The sequence below is a fragment of the Cricetulus griseus genome, chromosome 8 (genome assembly GCF_003668045.3).
Source record: "Cricetulus griseus strain 17A/GY chromosome 8, alternate assembly CriGri-PICRH-1.0, whole genome shotgun sequence".
Classification (NCBI taxonomy): domain Eukaryota; kingdom Metazoa; phylum Chordata; class Mammalia; order Rodentia; family Cricetidae; genus Cricetulus; species Cricetulus griseus.
In genome coordinates, this window is record NC_048601.1 from 94,380,690 (window position 1) to 94,408,677 (window position 27,988).

Consider the following 27,988-nt stretch of genomic DNA (forward strand, 5'->3'; position numbering starts at 1 on the left):
GCAAGCAGTTCCAGGGCTGCAGGGCTGATGAGTGGCAGGAACCAACTCATACACAACTGTTTGTGTTGAGTCTAATAACGTGAATGCTAGCCCGGAAAAAAGAAAAAAGAAAAAATTCAAACTTCCAGAAAACCTGGCTAACCCTCTAAAACTACAACCCTTAAACTTTCTGACCTAAAAACTAATATATAGCTCCCAAATGTTGTTTATGTGGCTATCTACCAGTATTTACTGTCCTAAAGTTTTTTAATGAGACATTTAAAAGTACATGCACAATCCCTAGTCCATCAGTGTCATGGTCTTCATATGCCACAAAGCCTCTGGAAGACCTCAATGCACACTAGCGAAAAACAATGGAAAACTAAAATAAGATCCTCATCTTTGACCTAAGGGTTTCCATAAAACTGAGACCTTTACCTTCTCTAATCAAGTACCGCAGATAAAAATTATTTTAAACATTTAACTTGAAAGCTTTAGATTCGTATGTTTAAAAAAAAAAAAAAAACTGTTTAAGGTGGCAATGGCATAGACCATACTACATCCTGCCAGAAAAGACATTCTGGCAGGTAGCCCCTGCCGTTTTTCTTTTTTGCGTTCATCAAACAAACATTTTGGTATTTGGGACAGAATCCCTGGGACCCGGGGTTGTTTTAATAAGCCCGCCCATCTGGAAGCATCACAAAACGCCTCTGGAATATGCAGACTGGTTCAAGCGTCTATAGCAAGCCGGTGGCAAAGGCTTTTGTTGTCCACACTTTACCGAGGGGGCCTCCTTTTTTCATCATCCGAGTCCTGAAACGTCATTTCTCACGGACTGCACTCCATTCCCCTAAAACACACTCTCACTCGACACGATGCGGCTTCACCTAAAAAACCGGCCAGCCTTCCCACACGGCTCACGGACGCAAAATGCAAACGCCCAGGAAGAGGGTTCCCCTGGCTAAACCTTTGTGCCCTGCCTCCATCCCTCCCGAGCACACAGCCAAACGCTCACAGGTTGTCCTCGCACGGTAACGGGTTTATTGAAAGCGCTCTCTTGGCTCGCATTTCTGCACGGGCTGCTGCAGGCCGCTGCCCAGACACCATCTTCCGGGGGCCGCCCGACCCCGCACCCCCGCCGCGGGCCCGCCGCCGACCTCGCGCCGCCGCCGCCTCGGGCCTAACTAACGCTCCGCGCTCCCGGCCTCATGGGCGCAGCAGGGCCCGGGGCGGCTCCGGCGTGGCGGACGACCGCCGGAAGGCCCAACACAAAGAACCGCCCGGCCCGTCGGCGCCAGCCGTGCGCCGCTCCGCGCCCGCTCCGCCGCCCGCGCCCAGGGGCGGCGCGCCCGGCCCCGGCCCTGGTCCCCCCGAGCCCGGGGGCCGACGGGCCTCTGCGGGCCGAGGGCGGTGGGAGGCGACGAGAGGCCCGGCGCCCGCGAGCCCAGCGACGCGAGCGACGCGAGCAGAGGCGAGGCGCCGCCGCGTCGCGGTCCGCGCGGACCCTCGCCTCGCAGGAAGAAAACACGCTACGGCAACATGGCCGCGGCCGGCGGTGCACGCGGGAGGAAGGCGGGCGGAAGAGAGAACGGGCCGGCGGGCGGGCGGCGTGCGGCGGCGGGTGGCGGCGCGGCGGCGCGGGCGGCGCCCGAGATCCCCGGAGCCGCCGCCCCGGCGGCGCGCGCTCGGAGGACCGGCGCACGGACGGACACGGCTTCGCCGGGCTTACGCGGGCCACAGGGCCGAGGACCACAGCGTGAGCGACGCGGACGGCGTAAGTGGAGGCCGGAGGCTGTCGCTGGTCGCTTTTACGACGGCCCGCTCCGGCCGTCGCGAGGGGGAACTGAGGCGCGCCCCGCGGCGGCCGGCGGCGGGCCGGCGGGCGGGCCGGGGGCCGGGCGGGCGGGCGGCAGTAACGGCCGAGGAGTCGGGCCCGCCTCGCGCCCGCGGGACCGTGCGCGGGGACGCCGCGTCCTCGCGCGCGCGCGCGCGCGCGCACGCACGCACGCGCACTCGCCTTGGCTGCGCCGGGAGCCTTGCGGAGGAGCCGCGCTGAGGAGGAGCGGGCGTGGGTCGGGCCTGCATAGCAGGCCCCGCTGCCTCACACACCCGCCGCCGAGCGTCCCGGGAAGCGCCCGGCCGCGCCTGAAGCCTTTCGAAGGCAGCTTCGGGGCCACAGGAGAGCTGGGAAGACCCCCACGGACAGGCCCGGACGGAGGCTGGTCCCTCCTCAGTGACCAAGACGCAGAGAGGCGAGTGTTAATCGACACCCATGGGGGCTGAAAGAATGCCTCCTATAAAATTCATCTTCTGTTTCATCAAAATTTCCCCCTCAAAAGGTGTTAGAGAAGATAAACATTCGTGGTTTTATAAGCAATGTATGAATAATGTTCATTTAAGAAACGGAAGGAAACTATTTCTTTAAAAAAAAATTTAAAAAAAAAAGCACTTTCATTTAAACTCATGAAGTCATTGCCCCAAAAAAAGCCTGACAAGGAGACTCATTGAATAACCAGATTTCTGTCAGAAAGCACACTAATGAATTCATATCTAAACTGCCTCTGTTTCCTTTCACTAATTGCACTGTTCATGATGGAATGCCCAATTCAGTTTTTTCAAGATGATTTCAGTGGTGATCTTAAGAAAGACGTAAGAGTAGCTGGGCCTGGGCGTTGGTGGCCTTTAATCCCCGGCGCTCGGGAGGTGGAGGCAGGCGGATCTCTGTGAGTTCAAAAGCAGCCTGGCCTACAACAGCAAATTCCAGGACAGCCTCCAAAGCCACAGAGAAACTCTGTCTCAAAAAACAAAAACAAAAAGTCTGAATCTTCATCGGGGAGCAACAAAAACTGAAGCCACAGAGCAATGAGGAAAACTATTTCCGCTATGGGAAAAGTCCAGAAAAAAAAAACAAAAAAACAAAAAAAAAACAAGAGAAGCATATGCTGGTCTGGAACCATGACTGGGGTAGGAATACTGAAAGCCCATCCCACCCCAAGATTCAAGGGCTGCCTGCCTAACATGGAAGCCTGACCACCATCAGTGGACTTCCCTCTCCTACTACCATGGGAAATAACACATTGCAAATGTCAAGTGGTAAAAGGCTAGGAGTATGGCTCAGTGATGAAATAGTGGTCTAGGATGTGTGAAGCTAGACAGAAAGGAGATGGAAATTTTTTAAACAAGTGTCAAAGGCTGGGCATGTGAGCAGGGTGACACACAACCTGCAATACCAGCACTTGAGAAGCAGAAGCAAGATTGCTTCAGGTAAATGGACAGCCTGGTCTGTATAGGAAGTTCCAGGCCTGCCAGGAATTCACAGTTAAATCCTGCCTCAAGAAAATGAAAAGGAAAAGGCCATTGCAAATAACTGATAAATTCAGTTGAGAGTCATGAGTGGCTGATTCTGTCAAGAATGCCGCAGGAAGAGAAGCCAAAACCCAGGTAACGAGTGAACAAAAGAAATAACTACCAAGGAACCAAAGCACATTTACATACAGGGTACCACTAGAGGAATTGGGAACCATCTGTGCCCAGAAACCACTATGTAGCACGAATTCTAATTGGTACTAATAAAAACCCAGAGACAGCAGGCATTGGTGGTGCATGTCTTTAGTCCCAGCACTTGGGAGGCAGAGGCAGGAAGATCTCTGTGAGTTCAAGGCCAGCCTGGTCTACAGAGCAAGTTCCAGGACAGGCTCCAAAGCAATACAGAAAAACCCTGTCTTGAAAAACATAACCAAACAAAACAAAACCCAGAGACAGATATTGGGGTTAAAGCTGAAGATCAAAGAAACAAAGCAGCCAGCCACTAGAGAGTTCTCACCTCTACCAATGCTCAGATAGAAGGGGTGATCCTGTCCAGAGACTGTATCTCCAGATTGCATGTCTCCAGCAAACCTCAGACTGTTTCCGGTTGCACTGCTCCTCAGACTTCACTGAGCTCCTGTTTCCTCCCTCTTTATATTCCTCTCTAGTGCTGGGATTAAAGGTGTGGAAACCCAAGTGTTGGGATCACCTTTGTGTGAATCTTTGAACTAACAGAGATCTGTCTACCTCTGTCTCCTGAAGGCTATAATTAAGGGTTTGTACCACTACTGCCTGGCCTCTGTGGCTAACTAGTGTGCTTAATTTTGCACTCTGGGGCTGGAGAGATGGCTCAGAGGTTAAGAGCACTGACTACTCTTCCAGAGGTCCTGAGTTCCATTCCCAGCAACCACATGGTGGCTCACAGCCATCCCTTATAAGATCTGGTGCCCTCTTCTGGTGTGCAGATATACATGGAAGCAGAATGTTGTATACATAATAAATAAAATCTTTAAAAAAAAAAATTTTTTGCACTCTGATCACCAGGCAAGCTTTCTTTGTTAGATCAAAAATATCACCACACTAGTACTGTGATTTGCATGTGAAATGTGCCCCCCATGGGTTCATATGTTCAAACACTTGATCCCATCTGAAGGTGCTATTTCAAACTGTGGAACCTTTAAAGTTGAAGGCTGGCTGGCAGAAGTAGGACACTAGGGGAAGGCCTTTGAAGGTTATAGCCCATCCTCATTCAGACCAAACTACTTTCTAATCAGTCAAGGTATGAGTAAGTTAGGCAGCAACCTTCCACTGAACCACTCCTGCCATGATGCCCCTACCCAGGTTGGACTGTACCTCCTGAAACCTGAATCCAAAATAAACCCTCCTTAAAATTACTAATGAACATGCAAAATATGTGTACTTTGGGAAAGCCTGGCAGTTTGTTTAAAAAGTAAAAGTATGTTTATCTGACCAGTGAGATAGCCTAGAAGGTAAACACACTAAACCTGACAACCTGAGTTTTATTCCCAGAACGCACATAATAGAAAAGAAGAAAGAACTGAGTTCCACGGCTTATTCTCTGACCTCCATGCACCGCCAGGGCATACACACAACAGATAACATTTAAAGTACACTTACACAATCCAGCAGTGTCTCTCCTAGGTACTTGCACAAGTGAACTAAAGACTTGTATTCACAGAAGAATCTGTGTCAAAACTTGCATGTGAGTGCTTGTAGCAGGCTTATCCATGTCAGAAATGATGATACTCATCCTTCAGTAGGTGACTGGATGAATTGGTATCTTCATGTAATGGAATACAACTCCAGAATAATGAATGAACTGTTGATTCACACAGCAACACGGATGGACTTTAAATGCATTTTGCTACACATGTATGTTCATGTATGTTCTGGAAAAGGTAAAACTGTAGAAATGGAAAACCACTCAGTGATTGTCTAGGAGTGAGGTGATGAGAAACAAATTATTACATTTTTTAAAGCCAGGCGTTGGTGGTTCACACCTTTAATCCCAGTACTCAGGAGGCAGAGGCAGGCAGATCTCTGAGTTCGAGGCCAGCCTGGTCTCCAGAGCAGTGCCAGGATAGGCTCCAAAGCTACACAGAGAAACCCTGTCTCAAAAAAACCAAAAGAAAAATTTTAAAGACTGGCACAAGGGAAGTGGGTGACTGCCTATCCTGCACAGCTCTGTGGCACCCCATACTGTGAATTTCTCAAAGCCTGTGTGTGCAACTGCACAAAGGTTGGAGACATAGCTCAGGAGTAGATCACTTAGTTAGTATATGTAAGACTGTGGGTTCAAACCTCAGTGTCAATTCGGAAATGTAGTTTAGTCTCATCCATCAATGAATGGGCTGCTACGAATGCATATCCATCCTGAACAACCCCACCTCAACCCTAACTATACTCCCACGCAAGAATCAGCAGCACATGTATTATACACCTGTACATTAAACCTAATGCTGTTATACTCTAGGACAGAATTTCTCAGCATGTGGGTCAGGACCCCTTTAGGGAGGCCCAACAACCCTTTCACAGGGGTTGCCTAAAGTCATCAGAAAACAGATATTTACATCATGAAATTACAGTTGTGAAGTAGCATCAAAAAGAATTGTATGATTGGGAGTCACCAATACATGAAGAATTGTATTAAAGGGTTGTAGCATTAGGAAGGTTGAGAAAACAAATCTTCAAAGCATTTGGTTTGACAGTTTTTTTTTTAATGGAATAGAAAGTAAAGTACAGAAGAAAATTGAAAAGTAGTTACTTAAAAACTTTAAGCTTATGCTCTGAAAACACCACCATTAACTAAAGAAGAAAGCAAGCCAAACAAAGAAAGAAATCTTTGTGTGGCTCACACACATAGCTTACCTGCTGTAAAGCACACATGAAATGAAAACAGAAAAATGAAGCTAGGAGCTAGAGAGAAGGCTAAATGGTTTTGAGCGCATACTGCTGTTGCAAAGGACCCAAGTTGAGTTCCCAGCACCCATGTTGGTGACCTACAACTGCCCATAACTCCAGTTTCAGGACATTTGACACCGTCTTCTGGCCTCTGCCGACATCTGTATTCATGCACATACCCACATACACATTTTTAAAATCTTTTTACAAGAAGGAGGAGGAGAAAGTATATCACAAGAACACGAACAGTGAACTCTTTTTCGGATGGACAAAAGAGAAACAAAGCCAAGCATGGTGTAGATGTCTTTAATCCCAGCACTCAGGAATCAAGGCAGGTGGGTCTCTGTAAATTCAAGGCCAGCCTGGTCTCCATAGAGAAAGGGGGAAAATAAGCAGGCACCTCCAGAAGAAGGTATCAATGGCCAATAAGCACAGGAAAATTCATCATTAGACACTGTAGCCAATTAATCTCACATTTAAATCCTAACATGCATCCACAAAGATGCATAAAACTAGAAAGACAAAATAAGCTTTTTGAGTGTAGTCAGCTGTGACACATCCATTGTTAGTGGGATTTTAAAGTAGTACTGTGATTTTGTGAAAGAGTTGAACATTTTTCTAAAGTAAAAATAGACTTGCTAGAGATACATAGCTCATTGTTAGGACAATTGCTTAGTATGTGTGTGACACTAGGTGCCGTTTCCAGTAAGGTGGTGAAAGGACTTAACTTGTGATGTACCAGTTCTTTTCTTTATCCAAGAGAAATGAAAGCATGCACATGAAACTTTTTTGACAATTACAACACTGTCTTGTGCAATGACTTCTGTCCAATAGAAGGGCCTCAACAAACAATGATATGTATACACAATGGAGCATCGCTTAGCAATCAGCGGATCAAACCACCAATGCATGCAGCATAGGCAGAGCTCACAGCTACAATAGCAGCCAAATATCAAAAGAGTACATGCCACATGTCCATTTATTTATCTCTCTAAGGGAAAAAGCCATCCATAGTGACAGGAAACAGATCTATGGTTGCTAAGGTTGCCAGTAAGGAAGGTAGTTGCAAAGGTATAAAGGGGGAGATGTCATAATGCAACATTATTGTGTTTAAACTGTCGTGATCACAATGGAAATGTTCAGCCAGATGGGGTGGTGCAGTACTGTAACCACACTTAGGAGGCTAAGGAGCATTTCAAGTTCAAGGCTAGCCTGAGCTACATAGTGAAAACCTGATGGCACACACATAAGTTTTATTTCATTCTATATGAATTGTTCCTCAACAGGTTTAAGTATAAGAAATTTTCAATAGTTAGGGAAATCAATGTGATCATCTACCCAGTGAAGACAAGCTAAGAAAAGATCTTTTCAGTAACAAAAATAGAAACCAGAACAGAAAAAGAATCTTTAGAGCTCTTGATGAGAACTACAAATCCCCAGTGCTGTCTTCAGTCACAAAGGCACAATAAAGACACACTCTGAGGAACGAAAGTGGTGTTTGTAACCACGAGCCAGGAATAAAGGCTCTAAGGAAGTACTTGAAAAGAGGAAAAGTAGTCCCAGTACAAGATCCAAGGCTATGAATGCCAAGGGAAGCAAAGTTAATGTGAGAGAGGTATTCCTCCACAAAACCAGGTCACAGCTAATGTGGAGGGTTTTGTTTTGTTTGTTCGTTGTTTTTTTGTCTCATTTGTGGAACAGGTAAGTATAAAGCACTAAGTAAACAGCAAGTGGAAGTTAGGAGACTATGGCTAGAGTAAAGACCTTAAGTTGTTCACAGGATGAATTCAGTGTAATAACTTTCACCTCCTTTTCTTTTGTGTGCATAATTAAATTTAATGAACAAGAGAAAATAAGAGTTATTCTGAACACATTGTAAACTTTTCTCACCAAAGTGGGAGAGGGAGGAAAACTGAACAGCACAACAAAAAAGTGACAGCAGACACCAAGAATAGAAACCAATGAAAGGGAAAACACTGCGAGAAGATTAAAGACTAGGTTAACATTAAAATGATAGAAACTGGCTATTAACAGGTTATTAAAAGTCATAATGTAAATTGCCTTCTAATAAAAACGATTGCTATCAAGTTGGGTTATTTGGAAATCACTGTCAAAGCCAGTTGTGGAGACAAAGCCTATAATTCCAGCATTTGAAAGTCTGAGGCAGGAGAATGGCCATGAGCAGCAAGCCAGCTAGGGCTATACAGCAAGACTCTGTCGCTAACAACAGTAGTAATTAGGGGCTGAAGATGTAGTTAAGTTGGTAGGTAGGTTGCACAAATCCCTAGCACTACATAAATGGAGGGTAATAATTTATGCCTGTAATCCCAGCACAACTGAATTAACATGTGAAAGCAGAAGGAGATGACAAAAACTAAAGTAGGAGAATGGATGGATGGATGGATGGATGGATGGATGGATGGATGGATGAGAGTGGATAACTAAGCAGTTGCTATGCTGACAAATCCTTTGAGTGGTCGTGTGCATCAAGGAAGGAGAATAATGCTTCCTCAGAGAACTCAGAGACTTTGCATCTGGGTAGCTTGTGGCTGCTTAGATCTCATCTTCGGCTGGCCTAGCCTATTTGTTGTTTTTCCTGTTATACTTAAGCTGTAATCGTAAGTATAGTGCTCTCTGTGAGGTATTCCAGGAAATTATCAAACCCAAGGCTCATAGGAAACCCCAACATGAACCCTGTTCCTAAAAGTGGCCCGAGAAACCCTCACAAGTACTTCCACAATTTTGATCTCGTAACATAAGGCACCAGATGTGCAATCCTCCCAAAGGCAGTTATTGCAAAGAATCTCACGCTTTTTCACCCATGATGATTAATTATTATTGTTGTTATTAATTGGTGGGAACAAATATGGAAGCCAGAGGAAGGGCAATTAGGTGAGTCAGTTCTTTCCTTCTGCTGTGGGTTCTAGAGACAGAACTGAGGCTACTGGGCTTGTGCAGCAAAGGCTTTTATCCATCTTGCTGGCACAACTTGACAGATTTGGAGTCACCTAGGAAGCGTTCCTTGTGCAGGGCAGAGAGTATTAACTGAGGGAGAAAGACCTGCCCTCAAAGTAGGTAGCACTGTCCAGAGGGTGGCCCACATATAATAGAGGAAGAGTAGAATTTCAAGAGCCTGGCATCTTCCTCAAAAAGGACACCTATCGATGCTGCTGACATACTGTCCCAGTTCTTTCAGCCTCCCACCATGGACTCAGTGCCAGACACTCTTGGGGAGCATCCAGGCCCTCGGAGATGGATTGACACTGCTCAGGAACCCAACTTTGTGCACAGAGTTACTGGGTTCTCAGGCACTCCAGAATGCAGTCATTGTTGGACTACCCAGCCCATTGAGTAAGTTGATCTAATGAAATCCCTTTACCTAAGCATGCTGGCACATGTCTGTAAGGAGGTGGAGGAAGAAGAATCTCTCGAAGGCACACACACACACACACACACACACACACACACACACACACACACACACACCACACACACACAGGTTCTGTAGAAAACCCTGCCTAATACACCATCTATCTTCATTTTTATTTCTCAGTTATTACTTTCAATCATAATGAATTCTGTTATTCTGCTTTTTTCTTAGCTTGGTCTTTGTCCTCTCAGTATTAAGAATAAGTGATTATAAAGCCATTAAAACCACATCATTCCTAATATGTACTGATAAGATGGAAATACTCCATATGAATTGGATGATTTCTAAAACATGTGAGTTAAAAAATGCATTTAGAGATGGAAACTGAAATCAACACAGAAAAGACAGACTCACTTCTGAACCACCTGCTAAGTTCAGCCTACTGTGGAAGCTAATACAAGCCCAAGGTCATAAGCTTCATAGCCCCTGAAACAGCAAGTGCATCTAATTGTAAGCAGAGTATGATAATGGTTAGATTAATTACAGAGAAATGGCAATTCTAGTTCTTTTTAAAGAATTATTTGTTTCTATTTTATGGGTATAAGCTTTTTACATATATATATAATATATATATATATATATATATATATATATATCGGTACCCCTGGAACCGGAGTCAAAGAGTTGTGAGCACTATGTTGGTGCCAGGAACTGAACCTGGGCCCACTGCAAAAGCAGCAAGTAAATTTAACCACTGACCCACCTCTCCAGACCCCATTTCCAGTTCTTCTAGCACACCTCACCAGAGTCCCATCCAGATGACAGGAGATAAAGCACAAACAAGACAAGAACACTGTCCAAATGGTATTGGTTTATGAAACAAGAATGAGGTGGTGGGGAGCATTGTTTTCAGGTGTGTTAAATTTGTTTATGTTGCATTTCTTTAACTCGGTGAAGTTGTGTTACTGGGCCTGTCTGAAACACCTGATGATCTAATAAATAGTGGAATGACCAATATCGAGGCAGGGGAGAGGAATAGATGGGGCTGGCGGGCAGAAAGGATAAATATGAGGAGAGATCTGGAAGAAAAGAGATCTGAGAAAGAGAGGAGGAGGAGGAGGACTTCAGGGGCCAGTCACCCAGCCACACAGCCAGACACTGAGTAAGAAGGAAAGGAAAGGTATACAGAAATAGAGGAAGATAAAAACCCCAAGGCCAAAGCTAAGAAAAGCTGGCAAGAAACAAGTCAACCTAAAGTCGAGCATTCATAACTAAGAATAAGCCTCCATGTGTGATTTATTTGTAATCTGTGCCCCGCAAAAAGCCGAAAGAGTAAAACATAGCACTACAGTGATGACTTATTGTGTGATACATTATTTGATGCTACTCTGGTAAGATGTTTTGTTGTTTGTTTGTTTGTTTTATAGCATGAAAGAGCAGAGCATTAATTTGGATAAGGTATTGTGGCCAGCCTGGTTGAACCCCTTAAGCCTTACTATTCCTCTGTTGCTATCTACATGGGAGATCCAGGAGACAAAGTTCCACAGAGGTACTGGGGACAATGACACTAGTTCACCCTTGTGCTCTTATATCTGATTTTTTTTTTTTTCCAAAACAGGGTTTCTCTGCATAGCCCTGGAACTTGCTCTTGTAGACCACGCTGGTCTTAAACTCGGAGATCCTCCTGCCTCTGCCTCCCAAGTGCAGGGATTAAAGGCATGTGCCACCACCACCACCTGGCTAGATTGGATATTTTTTATATTGTGGAAAGCAGTATAAAATTACTGAATGGCATTAACACTAACATTAGGCATTGTGTAAAGGCAAATGAAATGTCGCTTCTGACCCTGAGACAGCCCAGGCCTGCAGCTGTGCAGTGGACTGACCCATAGAGGAAAAAAGAATGCCTCTCTCCACACAGGACTCCCAGCCTTGCATCTGCCTGCAGATCTGAGCTGATACCAAAACAGCTGGGTCCTGGGTGAACTGCAAGGTCGTGTTCTGAAACATTCTTATTGAAAGAGGTTCATAGTTAAATATATATAGATATAGATATATAGATACAGATATATATATGCTGCACTCAAAAACTGGCATCATCCTTTTAATAGCCATAATTTGATTACTCAGATACTGACTAGATACATAATCCTGGCCATTGATTACTCCAACTAAAAAGTTAGATTGAGTCGGGCATGGTGTAGTAAGACCCTGTCTCAAGAGAAAAATGTTAAGCTTCGTTTAACATTTTGTTAATGAGGTCACCTCCCCTGACATCCCTGAGCTTTCCTTGGGTGTATTTTATGATGCTAATGAGGCAGGAGCCAGGTGTCAAAAGGCAGTCAGAGAACCACAAGTTGCACACACATTACAGTGAGAACAGACATCAGGGTTAAAAAGGAACTTGGGGTTAAAACGGTGAGGCTGGGAGCACTAGACAGGAGAAGCAGAGAAGCTTACAAATGGTTATGCGATAGCCAAGTAGACCTCATGAGAGGCAGGCAGAAACTCTTAAGGAGCATGACTGGCTTCCATTAGGTACTCCCTCACCCTCAGTGACAAGACACCATGACCACAGCAAGCACCACACTCAGGGGACATATGCTAGGCACCATTGGTCTTTTATATATCCCTGCTTCTAATGCAGCTAATTGTAACAAATAAAATTCTAAGAATGACTTCTAACAAGAGGCCTCCTTCTACTCTGGTAAGAGACCAGTCCATCTTACAGACAAGAAGTTGACAAAGAACAACTACTCCTTGTAGCTGTAAGAACAAAGGACTTGAGATACCTGACAGGTCTGAGGTAGCCAGGTGCAAGTCAGAGATGGACAGAGGGGCACTTCCACCACCCATAAATGTTTAGGCAGTGTATGAACAGATCGTGATAATTTCTGGTTAGTTCAGGGCGATGGCATGCATAGAGGGTATGGGTCCTCCATTGATTTGGCCCATGAGAGCCCAGAGAACCAATCATACTGAATAAAGAATACCTCAGCCTTTGTGCTCTTCTTGCTAATGGCTTTGTAAAAGACTCTAGACAGGGAAGCTCAGTGGCTTTTCTCTCTCTTGGGAACTCCTCTCACTTTCCAGAGTTTCACTTTTCCTTAAATTTTCACTGTTCCTTAATATATCTTAATAAAGCTTGTAATTCACTTTGTTTAGTCCCTTAAGAGTGCAACTTTAATATGCATTGGTGTGAGGCAATGAACTGGAGCCACTGACCAAGTCACATCTTTGTTGTTCATGAGCACCTGAAACCCTAGATCCCTGGATCAAGAGCATCTGAGTAGAGAGAGGACCCTTTCTGCTCAAGAATCTCAGAATCAGGAAATGACCTCACAGGGGTCATTTAAGAAGTCTAGAGAAAGTGGCTGAAATTTCCTAAAGGGCATAATCACACATAGCTACACAATGCGTGGGCTGGAGAGTTCTGCTAGCTTCTAAAGTTTAGGACAGATGAATACACTGGCAGAGGTTTTAAGAATCAAAGAAACACATAACCCCATTTGTTCTGAAATAATTGGATTTTTGTCACCTTGAAGCTTATAAGTAAACTGACAGCAGAGAATAAAGAGTTTGGTTGAGGCCCCATTAACTAAACCAGGATCCATATCCTGTGTGAGGACTGTGTATCATTCTGTATGGTGACTGTGTTATCATTCTCTCTGTGGAGGGAAATCACCCTTCTTTGGGGTAGCTGCTATCTCCTTAACTCCTCACCCAATTTGTGACTGGCAGGAACAGCTGGGAGGTTCTGTCTTGAGCCAAAAAGCCTAGCTGAAGAATGGACAGAGTTCAGGTAGCTGAGCCCTGGGTAGAGTCCTGTCTTCACCACCCCAATGCCTATAGAGCCTGTCTTCAGAGACGGCATGGATGCAGTGAGAACCTTCCCAGAACCCTCCACTCCACAGCTGTGGTGGAAGTCTATCTTCTCACAGAGTAGAGTTGGGGAAACAATTCCTGAGCAGTGCCAGTAGTTGTGCCCTTCTCTCAGAGGTCACCAGGCACAAGGGAAGAGAAGCAGCAGCCAGAAATGAGATCCAAGACCAGAGAATCTGGCAACCTCAAAGTCAGTTTCCTAAAGTTCAAGCCAAACAATGGGATTTCCACCAGCAGAAAAGGAAGGACGGTAGATTTGTGCCTTCCGAGTTCTGGATAAATATTTGTCCATGGAATGAAGTCTAAACAACCCTATATAAAAAGCATTGTTTGCATTCCACTTGCCAGCTGCCATTTATAGCATAGTTAACAGCAGCTTCATATCTCTGCCTAGGAATTCACATGGTTGAAGAGATGGGCAGCACAAATTCAGCAGCAAGCATTGTGGACAGCTGGAGGACTGAAGAGGTGGGGTTGTGAGCATGGAATGAACCAGGCCAAAGGGCGTATGGCCTAAGTTGGTGCTGGTTTGTGTTTTTTGTTGTTGCCGGGATTTTTGTTTTTGGTTTTTTCTTTGGTTGGTTGGTTGGTTGGTTGGTTGGTTGGGTTTTTGTTGTTTTGTTGTTTTGTTTTGTTTTTGAGACAGGGTCTTATGTAGTTCCATTAGACCCCCGAAAACTCAAGTATCCGGGGTCCCAGGCCACGTGTGGTCACCCCAATCCAAGGCAGATTCGAGAGCTTGCTGCAAACTGCACGAGGCTTTATTGTAATTTAACGAGCTAACCCCATGTTAGCTCGGGTCTTTCACCCACCCGCCATGGCGGATGGCTAGCAAAAGACAGCTCCTAGGGGCTCCCAAGAGATCTTATAGGACAGCGTAAGGGGAGTGTCTAGGGGTACGCACAGGCTCACGATTGGTGTGCCTCCAGGCTTGGAGGGCTTGCCCTGTGTTGATTGGCCAACTGGTTGTTATGGCCCATAGGCCCTCCCAGGGTGGTTGCTATGCTTTGTGCGTCATTGCTGTGCGCTTGTCCGTAAAGCACACCCAGAGTCATAAAGCATAGCGCCACCAGCTAACTTCTGATTGGTTCCTTGTCACGAGACAGGCATCTGACCTCTAAGTGACCAAGGCAGGTTTATGGCAAGCACGTGTTCGGCTGTTATGGCTGCCGAAAGGGAAGCTGGTCCCTTCAGTTCAAGCTGGCCCCAAACTCTGTAGTTGAAGATGACCTTGAACTCCCATTCTTCCACCTCCACCACCCAAGTTGTTAGATTACAGATATACATCATCATCATCTGGCTGGGTTTTCTATGTCAATATTTAACTCTATTGTAATTTGAATATATAGCCATTATCTTTGAATATAATTATACAGTAGTCCCCTCATTTTCTGACATCCAGTGGGTAAATAAAATGCCACAGTAATGACCCTTCTTTGACTTATGCTCTTCCTCTGTATAAATACCTGTGATAAAGTTTATTTTATAAGCTAGGCACAGTAAGAGATGAGCACCCAGTCTTAATGCATGGGAGAGGGGCCTGGCCCTGCCCCAACCTATTGTGCCAGGCTATGTTGACTCCTCATGGGAGCCCTTACCAGTGAGGAGTGGACTGGGGGTGGGCTGGGGGGAGGGTGGGTGGGAGGAGGCAAGGGGGGTGAGAGGAGGAGTGAAGGAAAACTGTGGTTGGAATGTAAAATGAAAAAATAAAAAATGGAAAAAAAAGATGTGAGCACCAATAGCTAATGACAAAAATGAAATTTTATAAGGATATGTTGAATAAAAGTTTTCACCTTGGGCTATTAAGATAAGGATGAGCTGAACACACATCACAGTAATAGCCAACCTTTAACTGACATGGATAAGTGATTGACAGGCAGTAGGAGCAGTGCTACAGTGTTACACAAGGCATGATTCTTGTCCCAGGAGATTCTGTCATTTAAGAAATGTGTATAATTTAAAACATAGGAATTGCTAACTCCTGGAATTTTCCATTTAGTATTTTCAGACTGAAGTTTACCATGGTTAACAAATAGAAACTGCAAGGGGAAGGGACCACCTCCTCTTGTCAGAGCTGAAAAAGCAATTATAAAATTGTCTTGTTGCTCAAAAAAGCCAGTGGTGACATTTAGACAATTAGCAGATATTGTTAGGATGATCAAAGGTAACATGCTGCTGACCTTTGGAACATAGGAGGGAAATATCAATGTTTTGACAAACAGCTGCCTATTAGACGTATATTAAGTCAGTGGATAGGGAAGGGTTATTCTAAATCAAGATTAGGAGTAGTGTTGAAGAAATGGCTTAGCTTATAAAGGTATTTGCCACTTAAACTAATGAACTGATATATCCTGGACCTACATGGTAAAAGAAGATAACCACACCTGCAAGTTGTCCATACCTGTGCACCCCATCACATGTAAAACAAATAAATGTAAAATATATATTGAACAAAAACCAAGATATGAAAAACTTAGTATAATGGCTCATGTCTGTAATCACAGCACTTGGGAAGCTAAAACAGAAGGATTGCTGAAAACTTGATCTACGTAGTGAATTACATACAATCAATGATACACCCTATTTCAAGGAAGAAAGGGGGAGGGGGAGAGGGAAGGGAGGTGGAGAATGGAGGGGGTAGGGATAATGGAAGGAAGGAAAAATGGAAGAATGGATGGAGATGGAAGGAAATTTTTTCAATGTTTTGTTTTTTTGAGATGGGGTCTCTCTACATAGCCATGGCTGTTCTGGAACTCACTATGTAGACCAGGCTAGCCTCAAAGTCACAGAGATCTGCCAGCCTCTGCCTCCCAATTAAATTAAATTAAAGGTGTGTGCCAAGCCACCATATCCATCAAGAAAAGTAAATTTAAAAAAAATAAACAAGGAAAAAGGCAGAGAGAATGATGGTATGATTGAGTTTATTTGAAGTTGCAATTGTAGAGTGCTTGAACAAACATGAATGAAGCCCTAGGTTCCACCCTCAGTGCTGCATAGAATGGGCATCATAGTTCACAACTGTAAGCCTAACTCTGGTTTTGAAGATGAGAAAGGCAGAAATTCAAGAATACCCTTGGCCATCCTGATATACATGATAGTCTCTCAAAACAAGCCCTGATAGGGTAAAATTAAAAGTGGGTAAAGGGCTAGGGAGATAGCTCACTCAGTAAAGTGCTTGTCTTGCAAGTGTAGAAAGGCTGGCTATGTTGGCATGTGCATGTAATCCCAGCAGTGAAGAGAAAAAAGACAGATATTGGGACCTGCTAGCTGGCTGGCCTAGCCTACTTAGTGAGTCCCCAGTCTCAGTAAGAGACCCTGTCTCAAAAAAACAATGTGGCTAGCTCCTAAGGAATGGTGCTGGAGATACTGAGAGGTTGTCCTCTGGCCTTCACATGCACCCATACATATATACACTAGCACACACAGAAATTGCTCTGGGCCTGTAGACATTTAAAGTGTGAAAATATGAGCATGGAGAGAATGCTCACAGCCAAAAGCATGTACTGTTCTCATAAGGGACAAAGGTTTTGTCCCCAGCACCAATGGTGGGTGGCTTACAACTGTAACTCTAGTTCCCAGGGGGTCTGACACCTCTGGCTTCTGTGGACACCTGTACCCACATGCACACAAACACACACATATACATATATTTTTAAATGTGAAAATACAAGCCACAAAGCAAGAAAAGACATTTGCAGCCCACACAACAAATGATTTGTGCCCTGCATATTACAACGTTCTTACTAAAAGCACACAAAATAGGAAAATAGGCAAAGACATAGATCACAGATGAAGAAACTCAGTGGCTAACAGCAATATGAGAAGCTGCTAAGTAAGCCTCATGCTACGTAAGAGGTAAAATTAATCACATTTCACACTGGTCAGAGTGGAGACATTCAACTAGTGCCAGTGAGGGTGTTCATGGTGCTGGAAATGCAATAGAGGAACCGTGTGGAGATGGACTTGGCAACATGAAATGAGTACATTCCACACATCCGTATCACCTAGACAGTCGTGCACATAAGATAAGAACCAGTTATTTTTGCAGCATTAGTCACAGGAGCAAAATCAACAAAATTTCCAAACAAAACCACATATAACTCCAAATTAGAAGGAGAAAGAAGAGGAGGAAGGGGAGATAAAGAGAAGGGAGGAAGAGAAGGAACAAAAACTGGGCAGGAGAGAGCAAATTGGGAGCATGGGAAGAGGGAGGAGGGAGCTAGGAGAATGAGAAGGGGAGGAGGGGTGCAGAGAACATGAGGGAGCAGAAAGGTTGAGTCGGGGGAAGAATTGAAGACAACAAGAATGGAGACACCATAATAGAGGGAGACATTTTAGGTTTACAGAGAAATCAGGAACTAGGGAAATGTTTGGAGATCTACAAAGATGACACCAGCTAACAATCTAAGCAACAGAGGAGAGGTTACCTTAAATGCCCTCCCCTGATAGAGATTGATGACTGACTTGTATGCCACCAGATAGCCCTCATCCAGCAGCTGGTGGAAATAGAAGCAGATACCCACAACTAAACACTTAACTGAACTGAACTGGAATCCAGATGCAGAGAAGGACAAGTGAAGAGCAAAGGGGTCCAGACCAGGCTGGTGAAACCCACAGAAACAGCTGTCCTGAACATCGGGGAACTCTTGGTCCCCAGACTGATAGCTGGGATACCAGCATGGGACTGATCCAGACCCCAGGAACATGGGTTTCAGTGAGAAAATCTCGGAAATCTACAGAACCTCCTGTAGAAGTTCAGTACTTATCCCTAGCATAGGTGTGGACTTTGGGAGCCCATTCCACATAGAGGGATACTCCCTGAGCCAAGACACACGGGGGTGGGCCTAGGCCCTATCCCAAAGGATATGATAGACTCTGACAACACCCTATAGAAGGCCTCACCATCCAGGGGGAGCAGAAAGGATGTGTGATAGGTAGGGTTTTAGTTGGGGGGGTAGGGGAGGAGGGGAGGGAGAAGGGAACTGGGATTGACATGTAAAACAATCTTGTTTCTAATTCAAATGAAGAAAAAAATCAAAAACCTTAAAAAAGATATGTAAAAACAAGATATATAATATCCTTTAAAAAAAAAACTGGGCAGGAGAAAGGGAAGTAGGGAGTAGAAAAAAGAGGAGGGGAGAGGAGAAAGAGAATGTGTTTTGTGATATAGTCACAAAATGAAAATGGTGGCCTAGATCCTAACGTACATGTGCTTTCCTGGCCCAAGGTCACAGCTGCATTTAAAAGCCAAGTTCCTGGCCTAGAGAGATGGCTCAGCTATTAAAGGCTAGGCTCACAACCAAAAATAAAAGTCAAGTTCCTACATCTCAGCTGAGACAGATCTTCCAATCCAGCTCTGTTTGTGTCCTTGCCTCCTTCAGAGAATTCTGACGAAGGACTTGGCAGGCTGTTTCTCCATGTATCTGGTTTGGTCTAGGTTTGGACTGGTAGTGACGCCACAGGATGAGCTGTATCCTCATTGATCACCAGTGGGGGAGGGGGGACAATCATAAGGATGGTGGCTTGGATTCCATGGTGAGGTGACATTGCCTGTTTCTCACCTGGAAGTACTCACTCTCTATGTAGCACACATCTTGTAGAGAGTCACTTGTAGAGACCACAGGAATGCAACCGCTTCTGATAGAGTGCCCTGAAGGAGGTTTGTTAACATTAATTGTCCCTCGCGATCATCTCGCCAGCAAGAATGACACAGGACACTTGGATCCTTCTGCAGTAAAGCTTTAATGCATCTTGAGAGAGAGAGCATAAGCTTACAGGGCGGAGACCCCGAGCCAAGAATCCCGTCCCCTAATAAAGGCTCATAAGCTCTGAGCAGTGCGTGTACAGCTGGGATAGGTGGATGACTCATCACCCTATATGACGCCATGGAATAGGCGAGGCTAGGCAAGTGGAAAAACACTGGGCACATGCATACCAACGTTGTTTACTTGATCCGGCAGCGGATGTCAGCGCCATCTTGTAATGGCGAATGTGAGTGTGGCTCCTCACATCTCCCCCTATATAATTATATAGAAACACAGAGGCTATAGGCCAGCCAAATGCAGAGTGGAGATAGAGGTCAACTCCCCAAAACTGGATGCAGACCTTGTCTTGAGCAGGACTCCAGACTTTGTGTCCAGAGCAGGCCCAGACCCGTCCTTATGTCTTTTTCTGGGGGAAGGGCATTATGACATATAACCTTCATGCAAGATGACATATCTCCCAGAAGAGCCACAAGAAAAGCCGCAGGCCCTTTCTGTGCAGTGCTTAGCCTTGCAACTCTTTTGGCCTGCCGAACCTTGCTCACTCTATTCCGTGCAATGAGGTCAAGCCTCCGGAGGTGCAGGAGCTGAGCAGTCGGCGACCTATTGCCTCAACATGCTTAGCCAAATGCCGGGGGAGATTCCATTCTCTAGGGCAGCGAGTGTCTGTGCAACCACTACCTTATCTTTTTTTGTTTGGGTTTTGAGTCTACACACAGTCCCAAGCATAAACACCACACCACTGCAGAGAATTGTGCCAAATGTCCCACCCCCACCCATTCCTTAAAATAGGAGACAGCTGAAGCGATCCATGATGACAATCCCTCCGTCAAGGACAGGTCAAGGTGCATGGAGTTAATCTGGATAATAGCGGCTCTCAACTCCCGGGGAGAGGGTGGAGTTCCGACTTTTGAGGGTCCGAAGGGGCTCTTAGGGTGAGTCTTTCCGGGATCCACAGGGGATTCTCTTCATCCTGTGGAAAAACACATATAGCTCACCTGGATCTTATGAGAATAGGATCCGGGCCTCTCCAAAGACCAGTTAAGATATCTTTCCATTTTACCATTTCCCTTGGCCTTTCAGGTTCTGAGGTGTGGCGCTTGGCCGCAGTATGGCCCTGAGCGTCAATGTTTAGAAAATTAAGGGTAAAGAGTGCCATGGATATTGCAACTCTTGGCACCGAGGGTAAGGATGCTCCCATTCCCTCCTTTTGTTTGATTAAATAAGACTTAAGCGTGCGATGGGCACATTCCACAATGCCTTGTCCTTGAGGGTTATAAGGTAGGCCAGTCAGATGGGTAACCTCCATCTGTCTGCAGAAGTGCCGGAACTTTTGAGAGGTATAAGCTGGCCCATTATCTGTTTTTAAGAAGCACACAGGTGGCTAGGTAACTTCTTTCTGAGGCAGGGTTTTTCTGTGACTTTGGAGCCTGTCCTGGAATTCGATCTGCCGGACCAGGCAGGCCTTGAACTCATAAAGATCCATCTGCCTCTTACTCCCGAGTGCTGGGATTAAAGGCGTGTGCCACCAACGCCCTAAACTTAAAGGCGTGTGCCACCAACACCCTGAGCTTAAAGGTGTGTGGTATCAACATCCTAAACTTAACTTCTAAAAACATAAATTGTAACATCTTATAATAGATTAGTATCTTTTATAAAACAAGAACTTTATATTGTCAGGCTTTGCTTAAAAATAATTCTAAATTGAAGCTCTTTAAGTACAAACATTAATAAAAACAAACATTTGAAAACTGGTTTTAAAAAGAAATTTAAATTCCCTTAATGTCTTTCTGTAATATATAGAAGCATTAACATTTTAAATCTTAACTGAAAAACTTGTTTCTAAGATGGTACCTCTAATTTCCATGCGGTCACCTTTAGTCAAGATGGCGGTTTAAGTATCCTTATTTTAACTTTAGCAAAATGGCGACCAGTTAGTCATGTGACCAGGTTGCATGTGGCTGGCTACAAGGAAACAGAACATTTTACATAAATTACTTGAGCAACTTTAGGATATGAGGCTTTCCCCAGGCACCCCAGGCCTCCAAGCAGTGTTGAATAACATGCACGGCCTTTTCCCCTGTCAAAGACTGGGAAAGCCATCTGCAGTTTCCTCCGCTCCTCTAATGGTAAAAAGGAGTCGGTACCAAATTTTTGTAATGGGGGTGCTGATGGAAGTACACCTGCTGGATTAACAGGTCTCTTAAATTTACCGGGGTGTGACTGGTCATCCCCTATCGTCTCTCCCCCCTTTTTTGTATCCTGGGGAGGGCCTTTTTTCTTAGACATGTCCTTCCTTTTTTGAGCTCCTAATCTCTCATCTTGTTCGGTTTCTGATATATTATCCTGTACCTCTTTAAGCATTTCTTGACTCTCTGTTACCGTGGGACGGCAAGCCTCATCCTCTAGACAGTTTTTAATTAGGTCTCTCTGTTTTGAAGAGCCCATTATGCTGACGGCTACCTGGGGTAAGCTTGGTCGCGAACTGAAACACCAGCCATGATGAGCACAATATAAGACCAATGTGAACAAAAGAAGAATGAAGACTAGAGTTAAGGCTTTTACTGACCCATCCCATGGTGGTGACAAATTAAGGACAAAGTAAAAAAAAAAAAAGGAGTCAGGATTAAGCATACCTCTCTGAACTTACCACCCTGCAGTTCTGAATCCGCCCCGTCCGAGGGGTCTCCGCAGTGCCGGCGATGTTAACAAGTTCCCGGGTTTCGGCACCAGATGTCCCGCGCGATCGTCTCGCCAGCAAGAACAACACAGGACACTCGGATCCTTCTGCAGTAAAGCTTTAATGCATCTTGAGAGAGAGAGCATAAGCTTACAGGGCGGAGACCCCGAGCCAAGAATCCCGTCCCCTAATAAAGGCTCATAAGCTCTGAGCAGTGCGTGTACAGCTGGGATAGGTGGATGACTCATCACCCTATATGACGCCATGGAATAGGCGAGGGTAGGCAGTGGAAAAACACTGGCACATGCATACCAACGTTGTTTACTTGATCCGGCAGCGGATGTCAGCGCCATCTTGTAATGGCGAATGTGAGTGCGGCTCCTCACAATTAATGATTCCTGTCTGAATCCATGGTTATTATAACAAGCATCAAACAGTGCTGCCTGAAGTCCATGCCCCTCTGTTTATGGCTTGTGATGCTACTGTGAGCCAGGTTTTCTCTTGCCCATCAATTCATGTCTTCAGCAACTGCTTTTTGTCATCATGGAACCATGGCTTCTTTTTTCAATTCTATGGCTCATAACTTTTTATCTTCTTGTAGTTTATTATGTTCAGAGTGTCATAGATCTGGCTAATGAAAATCCATGTCAGCCACATCCAATGTCCTTTTGTGTTCTGTGATTTAATCACAGCTCTGTGTCCATAGGCACTTAGGCCAATGTCTCCAACAAGAAGACACAACTTCTACAACTATGCCTATGTGCCTCATTTTACAACAACAGCAGAAAACAGCATGAGATGAGTCAGGCCAAGGGCATGAAACAGGGCTTCCCTCCTAGGCCTCCTGATGATTGACAAGAAGTGAGTCAGATTGGGAGAGTACCCATGGTATGTCAGGCAAACCAGCTTTGCCAGCAACTGCTCCACACATGTAAATCCCAGAATAGCCGTCTAGGAATTGTATCATTGAGGTAGGACACACACACCATAAAATTCATCATTTGACGAGTTGTAGGTGTACAGTGCAGTGGCACCCAGAACAGCCGTATTGGTGAACAGCCATCCGTACCCCGTCTCCGGAATACCTTCATCTTTACCACAACTGTGAAAACTCAATGAAATCAAAGAGAAACCCACCATTGTTTGTTTGGTTCTAAGTCCTGCTAAAACATAACTGTTACAACCCCACCTCAGCTGGGATGAGATAGTTGCAGTTTATACCTTCCTGTTCCTCAGTGGTCATCCCTTCTGATCCACCCTGTGCCTTTTCTAGAAAGTCTTATGTGCCCCGTGAGGTCTTCCTCAGGCCAGCACATGTGGGATTTCTCCACTGTGAGGCGCATCTGTGCGCTCCCCTGTTCTTGCTGCCAGCAGGGTTACACGGCAGCAATGAACCCTGCTCGCCTTATCTACTCACCAGGTGGCTGGGGCTGTTTCTACCGTGGGAGCACATGCCTGTCGTCCCAGCACTCAGAAGACTAAAGCAGGATTGGCTTGAGTTTGAGCCAGCCCGAGCTACATAGTGAATGTTAAGGCCAGTGTGGGGTACAGTGTGAGACCCTGTCTTAAAAAAAAATGTAGAGGAAGAGGGAAAGAGAAGGAAGGAAGGAAGAAAGAAAGGGAGAGAAGAGAGGGAGGAAAAAAGGCAAATATTCTCACACATAGCCATGTTTCTGTTTCTCTAAAGCAGATAAGCAGACACTTAGCAGTGTCATTTAATCACAGCATGAGAAGCCTGGGTTCACCCACAATGAGCTGCCTGATGATTTTCAAAGTGAGGCCATATTCCCCATGGGCACTAGCAGTTCATGAGAGACACCAGTGCCCCAGTCCTCATCAGCACTTGGGACTTTCAGTTTAGTATGTAAAAACAATTAACTTTGGTCATCGAAATAGATGTGTAGTAGTTGGTGTTGCACTGTGGCTTTAACTTGAATTTTCCTAATGACAAGTAAGGGCACTAGGTGTTTTGCTCTGCTCTGCCTTCCACATACTTTCCTTGGTGACACCTGTTCAAACCTTTTGCCCATTTTTAGGTGGATTTTCTCTTACCAAGTTTTGAGAATCTTTTTATGTGATGGACACAGGCTTGTGTTTTGAAAATACTTTCTCCAGTTGGTGACATGCATGGTAGCCTTTAGCAGACCACCAGCCCCCAGATCATAACATGGAAGCTTATTATTAGTTATGAATGCTCTGCCTTAGCTTAGGCTCCTTTCTTGCTAGCTCTTATAACTTAACACGTTTCTCTTCATCTATGTTTTACCTCTGGCTTTTTACCTGCCTTTCATTCTGTATATCTTACTTTTCTGTTTCCTCTGTGTCTGGCAGGCTGGCGGCTGTCTGGCTGACTAGCCCCAGGTGTCTCCCTTTATTTCTCCCTCATTCTCTCTTCTCTCTCTCATTCCTAAGCCTAAATCTCTTTTCCTACTTATTCTCTCTGCCCACTGGCCCTGCCCCTCCCTCTCCTGCCTAGCTATTGGCCTCTCAGCTTTTTATTAGACCAGTCAGGCGCCTTAGGCAGCCAAGGTGAAACAGCAACACATCTTTACATGATTCAACAAAGGCAGCATAAACCAATGAAACACATCTTTGCCTTATTACGGTAATATTCCACAGCAGACATATCTCTTCAGTGTGTGTGTGTGTGTGTGTGTGTGTGTGTGTGTGTGTGTGTGTGTGTTTTCACGACTGCATGTGTTCCCACTTATTTGCTTTTTTCAAGACAGGATTTCTCTGTATCTCTGGCTGTCCTGGAACTTGCTCTATAGAACAGGCTGTCCTCAAGCTCAGAGATCCACATGCCTCTGCCTCTGCCTCTGGAGTACTTGGATTAAAGTTATGCACCACCATAACCAGCTTCTCTTCAAATTTGTAACTGTCTTTCAAAGAGAGAATAAGTATTTAGTTAAGATCAAGTCTGTCTACCAGGTTTCCCCCTTGACTTGTGTTTTTGATGTTCTAAGTAATTTTTGGTTAATACAAAGATTATAGTTTTTCACATCTAAGTCTCTAATCCATTTTAGTTCAATTTGATTATGAATGAGTCCTAGTTCATTTTTTATTCATTAAAAATATTGTATTCTGACACTAAAGGTCATGAAGGCTCATTGTAGAAAACAAAAAATATAGAGAAGAATAAAGCTAACCTTTATCTTGATCCCTTTGTGCTACTGTAACCAAGCACTATTGACTGGTTAATTTTATAAAGAGCAGAAGTTTATTTCTTACAGCACTGGAAGCTTGAAGTGCAAGATAAAGGCACCAGTAGGTTCAGGGTCTGCTGAGGACCACACTCTGCTTCCAAGTGGTACTGTGTGGCTACATCCCTGAGAGGGAAGGAATGTTCTTCTCACATCGTGGGAGAAAGACAAGAATCAGTCAAAGTTGTTCTTATCAGGATCCCAGTACCATTGACAAGGAGAGGAGTCCTTGAGACCCAATCTCTGTTAAGGCATGCTTCTTAATCCTTCACATTGTCCATTCCTTTTGAACATCTGAATTTAGAAGGAAATACATTCAAACCACAGAAGCCACTGCCCAGAGACTCAGCAACCTGTGACCTAGGCATCTGCTCTACTAAGTTGCGTTGTCTTAGTCAGGGTTTCCATTGCTTTGATGAAACAAGCACGTTGGGGAGAAAAGAGTTTATTTGGCTCACACTTCCAGATCATAGTCCATCATCGGAGGAAGCCAGGACAGGAGCACAGTCAGGGCTGCAACTTGGAAGCAAGAGCTGATGCAGAGACCATGAAGGGGTTCTGCTTACGGGCTTTCTTCCTTTGGTTTACTCAGCCTGCTTTCTTAAAGAACCCAGGATCGCCATCCCAGGGATGGTGCCACCCACAATGAGCTGGGTCCCACCCCCCCCCATTGATCACTAATTGAGAAAAGGCATTACAGCTAGATCTCATGGAGGCATTTCCTCAGCTGAGGCTTCTTCCTCTCTGATGACTCTAGATTATGTCAAGTTGACAGGTAAAACTAGCCAGTATTAGGCTTGTTTCAAACTAGTTCTTACAATTAACCGGCTTCTATTAATCTATGTCTGTCACATGACTTTTTACCTTTCTTCCATTTTGTATGCCCAACTTGCTCTATGTCTTACTGGCATCTCTCATGAGCCTAAATTCATTGCTAGTTCCTCTCTCTCCTTAGAAGTCCTGCCTAGTTATTGGACATTTAGCTCTTTATTAAACCAGTCAGAAGGTGCCTTGATAAAGACACATCTTCACAGTGTACGAAAAGATTATCCCACAACAGTTGTCTTATGGAGGGTTTGCATTGCTGCGATAAAACACCATGACCAAAAACAACTAGGGGAGGAAAGTGATTTCAGTTTATAATTCTCAGGTTACACTTACTCTATCACTGAGGGCAGCCAGAATTCAAGGCAGAAACCTGGAAGCAGGAACTAAAGTAGAGGCCATGGAGGAATACTGCTTACTCTATTGTTCCTCATGGCTTGCTCAAATTGCTTGTACCATCAAGGACTATCTACCCAGGGGTGGTACCACCAGTGAGCTGGGTCCTTCCACATAAATATTAATCAGGAAAATGCCCTCCAGACTTGCCTACAGTCTAGTCTGATGGAAGCATTTCTTCAATTAAGATTTCCTCTTCTCAGATATGGTTAAGTTTGTGTCAAGTTGGCTAAAATCAATAAACGCACACATCAAACACTAAGTAAAAATTTTAATGCATTTTTCTATGTGCCACACGAGTGTCTGATGCACCAGAGAGGGTGTCAGGATCTCCTGTGCAGGAGTGACAGAGGTTGTGGGCTACCACGTGGGTGCTGGGAATAGAACCCAGGTCCTCTGGAAGAGCAGCCAGTGCTCTACCCAGGTCCTCTGGAAGAGCAGCCAGTGCTCTACCCAGGTCCTCTGGAAGAGCAGCCAGTGCTCTACCCAGGTCCTCTGGAAGAGCAGCCAGTGCTCTACCCAGGTCCTCTGGAAGAGCAGCCAGTGCTCTACCCAGGTCCTTTGGAAGAGCAGCCAGTGCTCTTAACCTGAGCCATCTCTCCAGCTCCTCAGTAAAAAGTTTTTAGATCAGGTTTCATGTTATAACTCAGACTAAGCTAAAACTCACTGTGTAGCTCAGGTTAGCCAAACTATTGATCCCCCACATCTGCCTCCCAAGTGCTAGGATTACAGGTGTGAGACACCAAGCCCAGCTGGAACCTGTTTCTTTTCTTTTAAGACAGGGTCTCACTATGTAGCCCTGGCCTGGAACTGACTATGTAAACCAGGCTTACATGAAGTTTCCTAGTAGTTTTTAATTACTAAAACAAACACATGTAATACCTAGGAACTGGCTGACCTAGATAAGTAGGAGAACAGCATGGAAAGCTCCTGAACCTGAGAACAGCTTGCCTGTGTGCTCCCAGATGCTTACCTCCAAGAAAAGGCAGACTGAGAAATTCGATTGATGTATTTAGGAGACATTCTGGTGTGTGTGTGTGTGTGTGTGTGTGTGTGTGTGTGTGTGTGTGTGTGTAGGCTACAAAATAAGACCCTGTGTTTGAATATGTTACAGTTGGGCTAGCTGGGCTTGCTGACTCACACATGTAATCCCAGCATTCAGGAAGCAGAGGAAGGATGTTTGGCCGGTCTGGGCTACATACCGCTGCCAGTGGTAAGCAACAGTCCCTGTGTCTCTGGATTTCAGGCTTGTTCCTAAGGTTAGATTCTGAAAGCTGTGATGAATCCATAGTTATGAACAGTATTAATGCTCTAGGACCTTGGCCTCATTCTCCTCTAGAAAGAGTGTCCCATTGGTCTTCTCTCACATGGCCCTTCGTGCAGACACCCAGTGTGGATGATTATTTCAGGGTAGCATGCATCTTGGGATTGACTCTTACCGTTCTGGAGAAATGGTCTCTCCAGTGTTGACTTTTTGTCTCTTTCATGGTTTCTCCAGTCATCTCTTTATAAGTTAGCATCTCTATTAGTAGGCATACTAAGGCACGTTTTTATCAGACAGAAGACATAACAAAGTCATGGCAGCTTGACATCTCTACAGCATAATACAACACGTGGAAGAGACGAGGAAAATGTATTCCTATCAATCTTTGTATTGCTGGAT

The 27,988-nt window shown here is 45.0% G+C and overlaps 1 protein-coding gene across 1 annotated transcript in view; it reads right to left on the bottom strand.

Annotated features, from left to right (window-relative positions):
* Rbm33 (RNA binding motif protein 33) overlaps positions 1-9,030 on the bottom strand; it is a 108,693-nt gene extending 99,663 nt beyond the window's left edge. The window contains exons 1-2 of the mRNA XM_027428637.2: positions 9,017-9,030; positions 4,924-4,943 (exon numbers count right to left, since the gene is read on the bottom strand). Of these exons, the coding sequence (XP_027284438.1) occupies positions 4,924-4,943; positions 9,017-9,030 (34 nt within the window). The remainder of the gene's footprint in view (positions 1-4,923; positions 4,944-9,016) is intronic.
* Between the last annotated feature and the right edge of the window lie 18,958 nt (positions 9,031-27,988).